The sequence below is a fragment of the Mustela erminea genome, chromosome 5, assembly GCF_009829155.1.
Source record: "Mustela erminea isolate mMusErm1 chromosome 5, mMusErm1.Pri, whole genome shotgun sequence".
NCBI lineage: Eukaryota > Metazoa > Chordata > Mammalia > Carnivora > Mustelidae > Mustela > Mustela erminea.
The window spans coordinates 85,228,827-85,246,116 of NC_045618.1; the positions used below are offsets into that span (position 1 = coordinate 85,228,827).

Consider the following 17,290-nt stretch of genomic DNA (forward strand, 5'->3'; position numbering starts at 1 on the left):
ATCATGACCTGAGCTGAAGGCAGACGCTTAACGACTGAGCCACCTAGGCACCCCTATTCCACTCATTCTATTTGAATGTTAGTGATATATTCACTAACAAAATAAAACTCAGCTATGTCTCTTTTAGCCCAACTTTTGCTGAGGAATTACTGACATACGTCACTGTAGAAGTTTAAAGCATACAGCATGATTTGATGTACATATACTGTGAGTGATTTATAATAGATTCAGCTAATATCCATCACCTGATACAGATACAATAAAAAGAACAAAAAAAACTTCTCCTTGAGAACTCTTAGGATTTATATATTCACTTAACAGCTTTCCTGTATTTCATACAGCAGTATTAGCTACAATCATGTTGTACATTATATCCCTAGTACTTATTTATCTTGTAACTAGAAGTTTCTACCCTTTAACTACTTTCCTCCAATTCTCCCTCCCCTCTATGCCCCTTAGGGCATTTCTTATTCAATCCTTTGTCATTTATACTTATTTCACTTATCTTTGTCCTGCAAACTCTATTTCTATTACTTATGTTCTGCTTGAGAACAGTAAGTACTAATTCTTTACTCATACTGGATTATCCTGTAGCATCCAACAGTGGTTTATGGAGAAATCATTGGATTTAATTGGCTAAAACAAAAAAGTAAAACTCAAGATTCTATTCCATCAAGTTTTCTTTTCTTTTTTTTTTTAAAGATTTAATTTTTTTATTTGACAGAGAAAGACAGTGAGACAGAGAGGGAACACAAGCAGAGGGAGTGGGAGAGGGAGAAGCAGGCTCCCTGCTGAGCAGAGACCCTGATGCAGGACTTGGTCCCAGGACCCTGGGATCATGACCTGAGTCCAAGGCAGACGCTTAAGGACTGAGCCACCCAGGCGTCCCAAGTTTTATTTTCTTTACAACACTGATGAGAATCTGAATTATCTTGTTGATTTGTGTGTTTCTCTCTCTTGCACTTGAATATAAGTCCCTAGTTCTTGCCTTAATCACTACCCTCTTTTCGAAACCTACAAGAGTAATAACCTAGCACACGATGCTTATTGAATGAACCATATAAAACTTGGCTTTGTTTTATACACAAAGTAGAGGACCTAGAATACATAATATTCCCCACTATCTCCAAGAAAAAAGACATAACTAATTCCATTGTTCATTCTGGCAACTCTGCCAAAAGACAAAATCAATAAATAAAAATTACAGTCTTCCCCATGCTTGCAGTAACCTTTTCATAGTTTTTTTTTTTTTAAGATTTTAATTTATTTGTCAGAGAGAGAAAGAGCACCAGCAGGGGGAGAGGCAGACATAGGGAGAAGCAGACTCCCCACTGAGCGAGGAGCCTGATGTGGGACTCTATCCCAGGACCCTGGGATGATGACCTGAGCCAAAGGCAGCAGCTTAACCAATTGAGCCACACAGGCGTCCCTGCAGTCACCTTTTGTTGCTAGTAAATAGCATTCTTTAATCTGAGGGCAAAATATCTGAAAAGAAGATAGCTTAAACAGGCCAAAGTACAGAAGTAAAATAATTAAGGTACCCTGTGGGAGTGCCTGGGTGGCTCAGTTGGTTGAGCATCTGGCTATGGCTCAGGTTGATCTCAGGGTCCTGGGACTCAGCCCCCAGTCAGGCTTCCTGGTCAGTAGGGAGTCTGCTTCTCCCTCTCCCTCTGCCCCTCCTCCCCACTTGTGCTCTCAGTCTCTCTGTCTCAAATAAATTAAAAGAAAAATCTTAAAAAAGAAAAATTAAGGTACCCTCTGATAGGAAAAATGATGAAGAATTTAAAGAAAAAGGGAACCTGTTTAAACATTGAGTTTTTTTCCCCTTTGAATCAATGATCAAAAGATGATGCTGATTTTTGGATACTCAACCTTATGACCTGTATCACTGTCTCTTAGAACAAATGATCAAAAGATAATCTAACCATATATATATAATCCTATCTTTCTTCACACTTAGACAAATTATAAAATACTTATGTAAAGGGAAGAGTAAATAATGGGTGTTCAATGGGTATATTCAACTATAATTTTTAAATCCTCCTTAACTGCTATTCTTTAATATATATATTTCTGAGTGTATTCTTCTCAAACAGAAGCAGTGATTCTGACAATGCCTTGTGCTTAGAAATCTCACTTGTGACCTTGATCAAGTTTTAATTAATTAACCTAGCTGTATAAGCTTCTCAACTGTAAAGTGAACAAATGAGCTCTTGTTACAGAAGGTGTTGTGGGAATTAAACAAGATCATATAAAGAGCTTAGAACAGTGTGTGGCATATAGTAAGCTCTCAAAAGTTTACAGGTATTGGCATCATCTCCCTAAAATGGTATGTGGCGAACTCTGAAGAACAGTGACTAGGACGTAAGAAAATTAGGGACTGACTTAAAAAAAGATGAATCATCACAGCTGGCAGACTCTTCACTCATCTCTGACAAGTACAGGAAGGATCTGACATTGACTGAGTGCTGCCTGTGCCAGGTACTCTGCTGGCCTACTAACAAATGGTAACTACTGTGGCAGATAATTGCAGGTATGGCTCCCGTTGACTCACATCTCTTTGATTCCCTCCCACAGCAACTCCGGATTTGTTCATGTGACTTGCTCTGGTCAATGGAATACTAGTAAACACAAAGCATGCTGAGGCTTGCAGTGTGCTTGCACAGTGGAGCTTGCCCTCTCTTGCTGCTGGGAACCCTGCTACTGCCTTGGGAACAAGTTTGAATTAGCTTCCTGTAGGATGAGAGGCCACATCAAAGTAGCCAACCCAGTCTGAGGCCCCAGACATGTGAGGAAGGCTATTCTAAAGTAGAGGACCTAGGTGATCCAGCCCCAGACAGGACAGCCCAGACCATAAGAACATTCCAGCCAACCAACTGTGAGAATAATGTTTACTGATTTAGGCCACTAAATTTTGGGTCTGGTTTGTTATGCGTAGAAGCTCATACAACTACTATATGAATATATATATTATTTCAGCTTTATAGATTATGAAAGAAGATTCCCAGAAACAGTAGTCAGTTTGGCTCCACAGGCTTTTCCCACCCTCCCAAATCACTTCGGCATGCCGAACTCTGAAGTTCTAAACATAAAGGGGACCTCTGTGGATTTTATTCGATAAACCTTATTTAAAGCAGGAACCCTTCCCTCCCCTCAGGAGTCAGCACACTATGGCCTATGCGCCAGATCTAAATTACCTCCTGTTTTTTTATATGTACGACCTGCAAGCTAAGAACAATTTATACATATTTAAGTGGCTTCAAATAAAAATCAGAAGACTACTCTGAGATATGTGAAAATAATAGGATATTCAAATTACAGTATTTATGAAGAAGGAACTATTAGAAAACAGCCATGCTCATTCATACGCTGTCTATGGCTGCTTTTGCACTCCAACAGCAGAGTTCGGTGGCTGTGATTGAATCCATATGAATTACACAGTCTGTAATATTTACTATCTGGCCCTTTATTTTAAAAAAAAAGTGTACCAAACTCTACCCAGAATTATTCTCTTGGCATATGTTTTTAATTTAATCAAAGGATTCTGCCTGTCCTTTAGTGATGAATAGATTCTATTTGTACTTTTTTTTTTTTTTTTTTTAAAGTAGGCTCTATACCCACTGTGGAGACAAATGTGGAGCCTGAACTCACAAGCCTGAGATCAGAGGTAAGGACACCTAACTGAGTCATCCAGGCACCCCTCTATTTGTATTTTTACCATTCCTATTCCTTTCATCAAAAATTATTTTAACTTCTGTCATTTCTCCTATTTCTCCTTTAACTTTTATGTTTGGATGGTCTCTGACTTTGTCTAAGATAGACAGATAGCCCCATTTTAAAAACAGTAATTCAGAACCATAGGTCCAATGAATGCCACTTACACACCATACTACTGGTCTCCAAAACAGCATAGAAAACTAACAAACTACAGTTTTATCTTGTTCTCAGAAAAATTCAAAGTATCTACAAGGTAAGTCACTCATCAAAAACTGATCTTATATTGGCCACAATATATTCCTACCTACCACGAAGTAGGTAGAAAAAGAGGAGAGATTTTATTCAGAAGACCTGAACTTGTAACCATGTAGAAATGAACTTCCCTTTTATTTCTAACAGCGATCTCAGGACAGTAATAGCTACTCATAGTCTCCCTTCTTGTGATATTACCTCTAATATTCTCCTGTCACAGGGAACTAAGAACTTCAGAACTACTGTTCTACTTCACCATCCCGCTACTAACAAGTTCAATGAGATACAAATTGAAGCAAGCAAACATTTGATTTCCTTTTATGTTAGAAAAGAGGTGAACCTCAATTTACTTGCCAACTCCTCATTTTGATCATTTTTTCTCACCCCCGTCATAAGGACTGTAAGTGTTGGTGGTGATGCACCTGACTGTACTTGGTTTTAATACAATAGGGAAGTTGCCACAGAGACTACCCTCACCCGTAACTTTTAACATTCAAAGACTTTTGAAAGACATTAGGCAGATGCTCCTAATGGCTAATGCAGTTTGAAGCCCCTTAGAATACTGAAGAAAATGAGTTAAGTTTGTATCATCAGTCGAAATTTTACTGAACTATTTTGTTAAGGTGAACTATTTTGTTGAGCCCATACAGAAATACAACATAAGCTTTACAGATGATTTAAATTAAACTTCTTTAGAAAAAAAAATTCTTTTTCAGGAGTACCTGGGGGGCTCAGTCAAGTGTCTGCTTTCAGCTCAGGTCAAGATCTCAGGGTCCTGGGATGAGCTCCATTCTGGCTCCCTGCTCAGGGGGGAGTCTGCTTCTCTTTCTCCCTCTTCTCCCTGTCCCCACTCTCTCTCTCTTTCTCAAATAAATAAAATATTTTAAAAAAATCATTTTCAGCGACATCTAGGCGGCTCAGTTGGTTAAGCATCTGCCTTCAGCACAGATCATGATCCCAGGGTCCTGGGATCCAGTCCTGCATCAGGCTCCCTGCTCAGCGAGGAGCCTGCTTCTCCCTCTGCCTGGCTCCTCCTGCTTATTCTTGCTCACCCTGGCAAATAAATAATATCTTTTAAAAAATCATTTTTGTGATTATTTAAGGATTTTTAGAGTATAAAAAAGTTTCCCAAAATATCCTCCTAATTTGCTTATGCAAGTAAATAAAGATTCTAAATTTTAACTGTTGAACTTGCAATGACAACCTGGGAATCAGCTTGTTAAGTCTGGGTCTTTGGTACATACAAGAAACACAACATATATCTAAAAAAGGGGGTTTCCACTTTAACTTAGAATTCCAAAGAATAGTTTGTCCCAAACAGCCCCCCCCCTTTTTTTTGGTATTAAAAATTCTATCAACATACTAGGCTCACTGAAAACAATTTGTGAATGTTGCTAAGGACTCTCTTTGGTTGAGAACCAGATATTTTTACCTTAAAAGATCAGTAGGGGGGCACCTGGCTGATCAGTCAGTAGAGCATGCAACTCAGTCTCAGGGTTCAGTTCCAGCCCCATGTTGGGGGTGGAGCCTCTTAAGAAAAAGTTCAGTAGTGTAAGCTGAGCTATAGAAAGCCTTCTTTCTGAAAAAGATTTGCAATACATGGGGAGCCAGGGTGGTTCTGTGAGTTAGGTGTCCAATTCTTGATTTCAGCTCTAGTTGTGATCTTGGATCCTGGGACTGAGCCCAGAGTCTAGCTCCCCACTCTGGGCAGAGTCTGCTTGAGATTCTCTTTCCCTTCCCACTCCCCCGCTTTGTGCGCATACGTTTGCTCTCTCTCTCAAATAAACCTTAAAAAAGAAAAAAGTTCTAATAATAAAAATTTGATTAATGGGGCGCCTGGGTGGCTCAGTGGGTTAAACCACTGCCTTCGGCTCAGGTCATGATCTCAGGGTCCTGGGATCGAGTCCCATATTGGGCTCTCTGCTCAGCGGGGAGCCTGCTTCCCTCTCTCTCTCTCTGACTGCCTCTCTGCCTACTTGTGATCTCTCTCTGTCAAATAAATAAATAAAATCTTTAAAAAAAAATCTGATTAATGTACATTGCTGAAAGTTCTATACCATCTTTACACTTAAATAAGAATTTCTCCTTTAATCTTTTTCTACAAATTTATATTTTTTTCTCTCTGCCTTCAAATTTCTAGTCAACCCTTTCCCAAAACTTCTCTTTGATTAATCCCACCTGGATGGAGTCACTAACATTCAAGCATGTATGTTTAAATAAAACTATATTTGGTCCTCAGTTAAATCTTTTATGTTCATCCTATCTTCTCAATATATTTAGTATTTCTGTCTTCAATATTAATGCAGTTTAATTATGATTCACTAATACCATTTAGGCCAGCAATATAAAAAAAGAACCCAAAGACTTATAAGTTCATTTTCTTATTTCCACTTCTAATATATACTGAGTGCCTACTTTCTATATTATAGGTTTTGATACTAATTTTCTCTTACCTCATTACAGTAAAGTGCTTAAAAGCTCCACCAATGAAACATAGAAAGCTACAGGGAATATACTTTAACAGCTGAATAATTAAAATCTCTAGTTTGTTGGTTAGTACTTAATGCCAAAACCAATATAGAAGAATTCTATAATATTTATTTTACAGAACAATTCTAAAAACAATATTGAACTGTTACCTCTTATGCTTCTTAATTAGGTAACATTTTGTAAATTTTAAATCTAAGTAGTATGGGGATAATATTTGGGAAAATCTGGCCATAATTGAAACTCTTTGGTACAAATCCAATTCTGCTATTTCACTGATTCATTTTTATTACTTTATTTTATTTTTTTTAAGATTTTATTTATTTGTCACAGAGAGAGACAGCGAGAGAGGGAACCCAGCAAGGGGAGTAGGAGAGGGAGAAGCAGGCCTCCCGCTGAGCAGGGAGCCTGATGTGGGGCTCCATCCCAGGACCCTGGGATCATGACCAGCGCTGAAGGCAGACAGTTAATGACTGAACAACCCAGGTGTCCCTATTTCACTGATTTAAACGGCAGTGGGGAAAAAGGTCTGTCAGTCAAGGGTCAGAGATTATTATTTTTTAAAAAAAGATTATTTATTTGAGAGAGAGAGAGAGAGCACACACAATGGGGGGGGTGAAGAAGGATGGGGAGAAGCAGAATCCCCCTGAGAAGGGAACCAGACCTGGACCTCACTCCAGGACCCCGAGCTGAAGGCAGATGCTTAACTAACTGAGCCACACAGGCATCCAGGTCAGAGATTATTTGGAAAAAATGTAGCTTTTTTATTTTCAAAGGGAAAATTCACATAGGACTAGTAAAAGAAGTAACTTTCTCCAGCCTCAGGAAAAGCAAGTAAGCTTTTTAGGAACCAATATTTTAATCAATTTATGCAAAACCAATTAGAAATGCCCATCTATGTATTTTGATATAAGAAGATACCCAAACATTATTAAGTGAAAAAGCTGCTTGCTGTTTTTTTTTAAAATCTAGCATAGTATAGAAAAAAGAACAATATTTTATATTTTTTTAATGTACTAATTTTTTGAAAATGGTTATCTCTGAAATGAGCATTTGGAAAATGCACTCTAGGCCTTCAATTTTCATAATTTTCTTTGATATATATGAACCTTTATAGAAAAAAACAGATTTTAATAAACTATAAACTTTAGTCTTAATAATCACAGCACATAATTTTATTGTTAATGCAAAGACTTTAGTTTTTTAGAGCAGTTTTAAGATTCATAGCAAAACTGAGAGGAAGATCTAGAGACTTCCTGTATACCTCTTGCTGCCCTACATTCTCAGCCTCTAATCAATAGCCCCCCACCAAAGGTGATTTGTTACAACTCATGAGTCCACACTGAGACATCATCATTACTCGAATTCTATAGCTTATGTGACAGTTCACTCCTGGTGTGTTCCACTATGGGTTTGGACAAATGTATAATGACATGTATCCATCACTATAGTATACACAGTATTTTCACTGCCTTAAACACCTTCTGTGCTCTACCTACTTACATCTCCCCAACTCTACCTCAACTACTGGCAACCACTGATCTTTTCACTGTCTCCATAGTTTTGGCTTTTATAGTTGGAACCATACATATGTACCCTTTTCAGATTGGCTTCTATCACACAGTAATATTCACTTAAGGTTCCTTATGTCTTTTCATGGCTTGATAGCTCATTTCTTTTTAAACCTGAATAATATTCCATTGCCTGGATGTACCAGCTTATTCATCCATTCACCTAGTAAAGGACATTTTGGTTGCTTCCAAATTTTGGAAGTTAGTAATAAAGCTGCTATACACATTCATCTGCAGGTCTTTGTGTGGACATTAAGTTTTCAACTTTTCAGTAATACTAAGGAACATACAACTTTTGGAAAATTCTGAGTTCCCAATCAATATCATGGGAATTGAAATGAAAGCATGTAACATAGTGCCTAGAATACAGGAAAAGTTCAATAAATGCTACGATACTTTTAATTCTGCAATGTCCTCTAATGCTACCAAATTAAATACTAAGCCAAGCAATCAACAGTAGTTAGTGGTTATTCCATCTCCTTCTTTCCTATCAGGTGCCACTTCTTGCTGTCAGTATACCTACTTTTTTAGCGGTACCTCTTCATATCTGTTGCTTCAAATCTCCTCTGAACTCCAAGAATATCTTGACTGTGCCTATAAAATGTCTGAAAACAAGCTGCCCAAAGCCCATTTTAATTTAAAAAAATTACCAAATACACAATTATATTGATTCAGTTTTTCAGATTCTCTCAAATTCCAACCCTATCCTTCAACTGAGAGAGAACTCAACAATCCCAAATGTGTATTTGTGGTGTGATTCCCACCTTCTTTTTCCTGATTTTATTCTCCAGTTCCAGGCGTGGGTTGAGGGTGGGCTGAGCAGGGAGTAAGAGTGGGTTTATCATGTGAGCACTGAGTTCTAGGTCACCATACTCCCAACCTTTCACTAAACAATGATGTTAAAAAGAAGATCAAGTTACTGAAACTTAGATGCCTTAAAATTGTTTGTGCAGCAGGGCGCCTGGGTGGCTCAGATGATTAGGTTATCTGCCCTTGGCTCAGGTCATGATCCCAGAGTCCTGCGATCGAGCCCCGCACTGGGCTACCTCTCTCTCCTACTTGTGCTCTCTCGTTCTCTCTGTCAAATAAATAAATAAAATCTTAAAAACAAAAACAAAAACCTTCTATTGCAGCATTTTTTAGACCATGTACAAAAGTGGGATGACCATCTTCAAAAATAAAACAACTATCTTTCTTAGTGAAATTGTTAACTATGGGGTTTCTTTTCATAGCTACAATAGAGAAATTTGATTCTTAGTTAAAGTGGCCCAAGCAGTTATTGTAGTCACTTTACCACTGAGATCTCTCAAAAAACAAAAGCAATCCGTCCAACTGCATGGCCTCACTACATACATTCAGATACTAACAAGGCACCTGTATCAAATGCAATATTATAGAATACAGTTTAAAAAAATTCGCCTTCATTGTCTCATTTCATCCTGTGTGTCAAACCTGTAAGGCAGGGGTCCATTTAACAGATGAAAAAAGACTAAAGCTTAAAGAATTTGAATTTACTTGCTCAGAGCAAATAAATAGCAGAATCTGAAACTAAGGAGACAATGATACAGTGTAAGAAATGATTTTGTAAGTCAGCTCTACCTGAGTTTAAATCCTACCACTTACTATTTATAAGACTAAAATGGGAGCTCCATGACTTCTTTTTGTTCACTGCTATATTTCCAGTGTCTAGAACAGTGCAAGTAAATAGCAGGAGATCAGTAATAGATGATAAACATTACCAAAATTCTTTGGATCTGTTTCCTCATCTATAAATGGAAACAATGAGGTTGTATCTGCTGATATAATGTAATGTAATGTAACATAAAATAACGTAATGCAATATAATCCTAGTTTAGTGCTCTTTACATAGACCATTGATTCTCTCACTTCTCCAGTAGGTTCTAAGGAAGTAGCAGAGAACAAATGTCTGCACAACTGACAGGCAAGCTAGGTGGTAATCAGGATGGGGAGGATAAAGAGCTGAACTGTTTCCTCAAGTAGTCAGGTTTTGTTTTTCCTATTCTGCCATAGCAATGACAAAGGATCTTCTAGAACGATCTGTTGGCTGATCTCTTATTTCAAAACAGAAAGTCTTGGTAAGGAGGCAAGCACCTAATCTATACTTATAAAATGCAACAAGAAAGAGGGGAGGAATACCTAAAGGTAAATGAGACGGTGAGAAAAAAGTACTGAGGTGAGAGGATCCAGAGTACCTATACAGACTAATTCACCCTAAGAATGGCATCCACCCCATTTCTCTGTAATTTAGCATGCTCTTTCCAATAAAACTAATTCTGGTGATAAAGCAGTCTTTAGGACCACTGGTAAGTACTACCAGAGATCGAAACAAAAGGTATACACTATTAGTAAGTAGAAACAAAAATTAAAATTAAGGGGAGATGGTACTGCAAATGGTACCATCAAGAAAGTGAAAGGACGGCTCATGGAATGGAAGCAAATAGCTGCAAATCATATAAGGGATTGTACCCCAAAACCACAAAGGACTCTTACAACTCAGTAATTAAAACGATACATAACCCAATTTAAAAATGGGCAAAGGACCAGAACAAACATTTCTCCAAAGAAGATACGTAAATGATCAATAAGCACATGAAAGGATGCTTAACTTGACATAGTCATTAGGGAAATGCAAATGAAAATGACCACAAGAGGGGCGCCTGGGTGGCTCAGTGGATTAAGCCTCTGCCTTCGGCTCAGGTCATGATCTCAGGGTCCTGGGATCGAGTCCCACATTGGGCTCTCTGCTTGGCAGGGAGCCTGCTTCCTCCTCTCTCTCTGCCTGCCTCTCTGCCTACTTGTGATGTCTATCTGTCAAATAAATAAATAAAATCTTAAAAAAAAATAAAAATAAAAGTAGTTTGAAGGCCCTTACAATCATATTCTTTAAAAAAAAGAAAAGAAAAGAAAATGACCGCAAGATACCATTCCATAGCCACGAGGATGGCAAAGTAAAAAAGATGAATAGCAAATTGTCCACAGTCAGCACTTGGTGAGGATGTGGAGGAACTGCAACTCTCATCCACCGCAGTGGGAATGTAAAATGATGCAGTTGCTCTGGAAGTCTGGAGGTTCTTCAAACGTTAAACATGGTGTTACCATATGACTTAGCAATTCTACCTCTAGGTATATACCCAACAGAACTGAAAACATATGTTCACACAAAAACTTGTACATGATTGCCTGTTACAGCATTATTTATAATAGCCAAAATGTGGGAACAACCTAAATGTCTGTCACAGAATGTTGACAGATCCATAAAGTAGAATTTATCAATAAAAAGAAATAAAATCTTGATACATGCTAAAATATCGATAAACTTTGAAACATTAGTCAGTGAAAGAAACGAGACACATGACACTACCAATTACATGATACCAAGAGGCTATAAAAAGTTTTAATGCAAATAAGAAAATATTATGGTAAGTATTAGCCAATCACAAATGCTTAAGACTTGAGGAAAGCAATAATAATTTTTAACTTAATGCCATAGATAAAGTCATTTAAAATTTTTGCATATGAAAAATTCATTTTTTCTTGAAGAGCGGGTAAAAGAGAACCCAGTGGAGTATATAAAATCCAGTCCTTGTATTATCAGAGGAACTACTAAAACCCAGTAAGAAATACATGTACATGTATATTTAAACTATCAGGTAGCATAATAATGACAAAATAGGTATCTTTAAGGTTTTTTTTTAACTTGGAAATAAAGATGCAACTTCCATACAATGGAACTTACTATACAATAAACAAAAAAGAGAAGAAAGGTGGTTCATAAAGCAATGGACTAATGTTCAAGATATTTTAAAAGAAAAGGGTATCAAGCATTAAAAGGGACAGGAGATTGTGTGTGTGTGCACATTCACATATATACACAAATACCTATGTGTATATGTTTCTGGTGGTCTGTATAGACATAAGCTTTGGAAAAATATACTAACATTATTAGGGCTATCTGTGGGGAGGGTAAGAGAGCAATGGAAGTAGAGAAGGGAAGCCTTCCTCTGTTCACCTTTTTGTGTACTTTGAGTTGTGAGTAATGTGAATGTATGTGTAACAAGAGAAAAAATTAGAAGTACTTTACCTTGCACCATTGTTCCTAATGACTTCCACAGTTTCTTCAACAAAATATCGATCCTTGATATACGCAAAAATATCATCACAAATTTCATGTAAGCGTGAACGATGGGTAAGGTTGGTTAAGTATAAAACTGGAATAATTAGTGGTTCTGGAAAACTCTGAAGATTCTGTCTTGCTTTTTTTTCTGACTCCAGTGCTTCCTGATAGGTCAGTCCAGGTCTACCCGTCACAGCACAACTCCACACAAGGCTGTTGCACAGAATGGTTCGTTCAAAAAAGTCACTGATTAAAAAACAAAAACAGAAATCCATTTATTACCTATCATTTCAAAAATTTTACATTAAAAGCTGATAAAGGATTGTGGCTTCACTGCAAAATTTTACATAGAATCATAGAATAAGGAAGGGCTTACTAATTGGTCAACTTACGCATTAATACAAAGCTAACAAAAAGTATATTTAAACTAGACATTTATATTTTGCAATTTAAAGGTACATTCAGCTAAAATTGGACTTTGATTTCCATCACTTTTGAAATTAGGAGTGAAACTGAAAATAAACTCAACCTTTCTTTTTTCCTCTAATTTTAAAGCTTTTTGTTCCAAAGCAGCCAAAACACTAGGGACAATTTAAGCACTTAACTATGAACTTTAAAAAGCTCTAACATAATAGAGAAAAACTGGCAAATCTAAGCATATAATGATGAGAAAATTTAAGTAAATTACAGTACTTCATATAATGAAAAATCATAGTCATTAAAACAGTATGAAAAGAGTTCTTAAATAACATGCTCACGGGGGAAAAAAAAAAAACCAACTTTCTAGTTTGATTTCCTCCTGTATTTTTATAAGTAAAAGCTTACCAAAGCAATATATATAATATGGTCCCACTTGAAAGAAAGAAAAAGGAAGGCAGAAAAAGAAAGACAGCTCAAGAAGCATGAAAAGATTTCTAGAATGTTACACAAAAATCAAGGCCAATAGCTACAGAGTATGGATGGGCCTGGGGACCATTCTACTGAGTGCTTTTCTGCACTGTTGGAATTTCTTAACATGAACATTTCTTTCTTTTCAAAATTCTATCCAGTCAGTTTTAAAATGCAAGAAATCCATAATATGGAAAGATTTCTAGGGCACACTAAGTAGAGAAAAACCTCAAATCACTGAATATACAATCCCATATTCACTAATTAGAACAAAAAATGTGTACTTATACAAATACTGTAGACAGATATTCCCTATGGAGAAAGGGAAGGACTGAGAAGGAAGGAAAAGGAAAATTTGTTATCCTAAGTATGTCTAGTGTTGCTTGAATTTGTATAATGAGCATGTACTTGTATTGTTTTTACAATCAACAAATTTTAGAAAATGTTAGACATACACAAAAAAGGTAATAATGGTTGCCTCTAAGCGGTAAGGTATCGGTAAATATCTTTCCTTCCTCTATACTTTGATGTACTTTAACATAGTTTCATTCATATATTTGTAGAAAGAACAACAAAAAAAATGAAATGTATGGAAAAAAAGAGAAACTAATCATAACCTAATATATATATATGTATATATATATATATATATATGAGATCTAAAGAGGTTGATGCATTCGTCAAGTTACATGAATCTAATTCAGTACAATGAAGATCCTTTGAAGTATGTACCTTTTAGTAGAGGTGATAATGGATGTATATCATTAAAATTAAAACTACAAGGTGATCAAAAGATACCTAAAAGATAAGTAAATATCCTTGGGAGATGAAAGGAAGGGACGGAGGAGAAACAGGAAAAAATGATCAAGAAGTTTTAGAACAGTTTTTTTGAGGAAGTGGTTAGGTTATAAAGGAAAAGTAGGGTTGAAGAAAGGGATACCAGACAGAGAAAAGATGAATGCAATAAGGTTCTTATTAACAAGAAAATTTATGTATGTCAGTGATCGACAACAGATATATATACCCAATAAGTGGCTATCAATGGTGCAGAATAAAGTAAATGAATGGATGATCTTGAAAGAAGTCTTAAGTTTTACTGCCTAAAACAGCAGTTCACTTAGAAAGTGTTATAAAAGTTTTAAATTTTTTATTATTGGAACAAACATAACTGTAAGACTTAGCTTAACAAGCCAACACATAACCAGCACATGATGTATGTGAGGTATACTTCTGATAGTTTAAACTATAATACTGTTTAAGAAAAATATATTTCAAATTTAGGTATCTAACATTAACTAGTCTCTAAACCAGTGCTAGCAAACATAGAATGCTAGCCACACATATAATTTTAAATTTTCTAATGCCTGAATTAAAAAATTTTTTAAAGAGAAACACTAATTTTCTATATTAATTACTTTTACATATTTGATTTAACCCACTACATTCCCAAATGCTTTATTTCAATATGTGATGAACTTTAAATGCTTCAATATGTAAATATTTTAAATTATTTGGGGGGTTACTAAGTATTCAAATTCCAGTATGTATCTTACTTTTATTGCCCATCTTAATTCTGATTAGTCATATTTCGAGTTCTTAAAAACCCCTGGGCCAAATAATGGCTCCTGACAGCTCTAATCAAAGTTATTTGGTATTTGGTCACCTAGGGTACTTCACGCCATGTCAGGGAGACAGACTTTATACTGAGTTGCAATAAACACTACTTAGATGTGTTGATGTTGTTCAAAATACCAAAAATCAATGGCACAAGTGCCACAAACCTCCGTTAAACGTGTTACTAGGCAGAAAAATAGGATAGTCAGTAACCATTGCTGTACATATGGCTCTCCTTTTACACCCAGGTTCCCAGCTCCTCTTGCAAAGTGTTTGTACTGTGTTTCCCTTGTGTGTATCTACTCTGCAAAGTTGTTATATTATAGCCCTGCTGTGTACAAAGATCTACCCTCAGGGGGAGGCAGACACAGACACTATCATCATGGCCTTTTTAAAGCAAGCAAGCAAGCAAGCAAGCAAAAATTTTAAAAAAAGGCCCAATTCTCCTGATTCATTACCTCCTACCAGCATGGTAGTATCTCTAACATTTTATACCTTCACTTTCTCACACTTCTGTAATTCTGCTCTTCATCCATTTGCCGTACACATTCAAATATACAGGATTCTTCTAATAATAACTCTGGGGGGGTAGGTAACAGTGCCTCCTCAATTTCTATATTATAAGAATTTAAGATCATGGGGCGCCTGGGTGGCTCAGTGGGTTAAGCCGCTGCCTTCGGCTCGGGTCATGATCTCAGAGTCCTGGGATCGAGTCCCGCATCGGGTTCTCTGCTCCGCGGGGAGCCTGCTTCCTCCTCTCTCTCTCTCTGCCTGCCTCTCTGCCTACTTGTGATCTCTCTGTGTCAAATGAATAAATAAAATCTTTAAAAAAAAAAAAAGAATTTAAGATCATGAAACTTTTATAAGAAGCACATTTTGCTATTGTGAATAAAATTCTTAAAAAACAAAATATTGTTTTGTATGAATATGTTTAGGCCAATATAATTATGTGTCCGATTTATTACTACATTCCTTCAACCATCTTCTTTACCAGAGATGAGTATACTACTGGCCTGGAGGCCAAATCTAGCCTTCCACCTGTTTCTGTAGTTTTAATGGAACATAACCGCACCCATTCCTTTAGGTATTGTCTGTAATTGCTTTCTCACTATGTCCTGTGGAGTTGAGCAGGCGCAGTAGACACCATTGCCTACAAAGTCTAAAATTTTATTTTATCTGGCCCTTTAAGAAATAATTTGAGGACTTTTTCTCTTTATTATTATTTTCTTAAGGAAAAAAATTGTTTCTGAGTTAACAGCTCGACTGCCAGCAAGAACACACCTTTAATTAATATAAAGTCAACCAATACTCTGGTGAACAAACTAAGGGACAAAGGGCAACATACTGTTAACTTAAAGGGTCATTTGGAAAACTTAAAAATCTAGTGGAATAAGATTAAGAATGATGTAACATGTAAGAATGATGTGAATAGTTAAAATTCACAACACAGGAAACAACAGATGTTATTAGCAAGTACGAAAGAAAGCGGAACCCTCTTGCATTGTTAGTGGGAAGGCAAACTGGTAAAGCCACTCTGGAGAACAGTATGGAGGTTCCTTAAAAGCTACCCTATGATCATTGCACTACTAGGTATTTACCCAAAGGATAAAAAAATACTGATTTGAAGGAATACATGACTGATGTTTATAGCAGCCTTAACAATAATAGCCAAATCATGGAACTGATGAATGGCTAAAGAAGATGTTTTATTTATAAACACACACACAATGGAATATTAGTCATAAAAAGGAATGAAATCTTGCCATTTGCAACAATGTGGATGGAACTAGAGAATACTACGGTAGGCAAAATAAATCAGAGAAAGACAAATACCAAGATTTCACTCACATGTGGAATTTAAGAAACAAAACAAATGAATATAGGGGTTAAAAAAAGACAAGCAAACCATAAAACTAACTCTTAACTACAGAGAACAAACTGAGAGGTTGCTGGAAGGGAGTTGGGGACAGGGCTGGGTTATATGGGTGATGGGTATTAAGCAGGGCACTTGGGCTGAGCACTGGGTGTTGTACCTAAATGATGAATCACTAAACTCTACACTTGAAACTAATATTCATGTTAACTATCTGGAGTTTCAATAAAAACTTGGAACTAAAAAAACCAAACCAAAACCAAAACAGATAAACAAAAAGAATGAAGTGACATAAAAACCAGAAGCTAAATATAATTTAGAAAAGATAAATGCAAAGCGTATTCTCCTTAAGGGCCAAACTTTATCAATTAAACTTAAGAAAGACTCAGCACAATACTGCACAAAAGATCTAAAGGATATAAACAAACTCCTCTGTCCATAACATATTTAGTATAACTGAGAAATGCAGCCACAGGTTAAAAACTAACATAATTTCTGGCCTTAAGCGGCATATAATACCAAGAGATGGGAAAGTATTTTATAAACTTAGAAAAGTAGTAGTTGCTATAAAACAGCATAGTGTTCTAATAATATCTCCCACTGAGAGTATTACAAAGCAGGAAATTAGGAGATCTTGGGCATGGCAGACTTAACATGCCTTATGTTAGAGAAAAATCAGCTAGATGATTATTACATTTATTCATAAATGGGAAGAAGTCAGATTACTTAAAAATATAATGCTTAGTTTTAAAA

General features: G+C 36.4%; 1 protein-coding gene across 2 annotated transcripts in view; it reads right to left on the reverse strand.

The window, feature by feature from the left end:
* Nucleotides 1–17,290, reverse strand: part of BAZ1A (bromodomain adjacent to zinc finger domain 1A) — a 92,093-nt gene that overhangs the window by 67,562 nt on the left and 7,241 nt on the right. For both annotated transcript variants that reach the window (XM_032344020.1, XM_032344019.1), the window contains exon 2: nucleotides 12,130–12,408. In XM_032344020.1, the coding sequence (XP_032199911.1) occupies nucleotides 12,130–12,408 (279 nt within the window). The remainder of the gene's footprint in view (nucleotides 1–12,129; nucleotides 12,409–17,290) is intronic.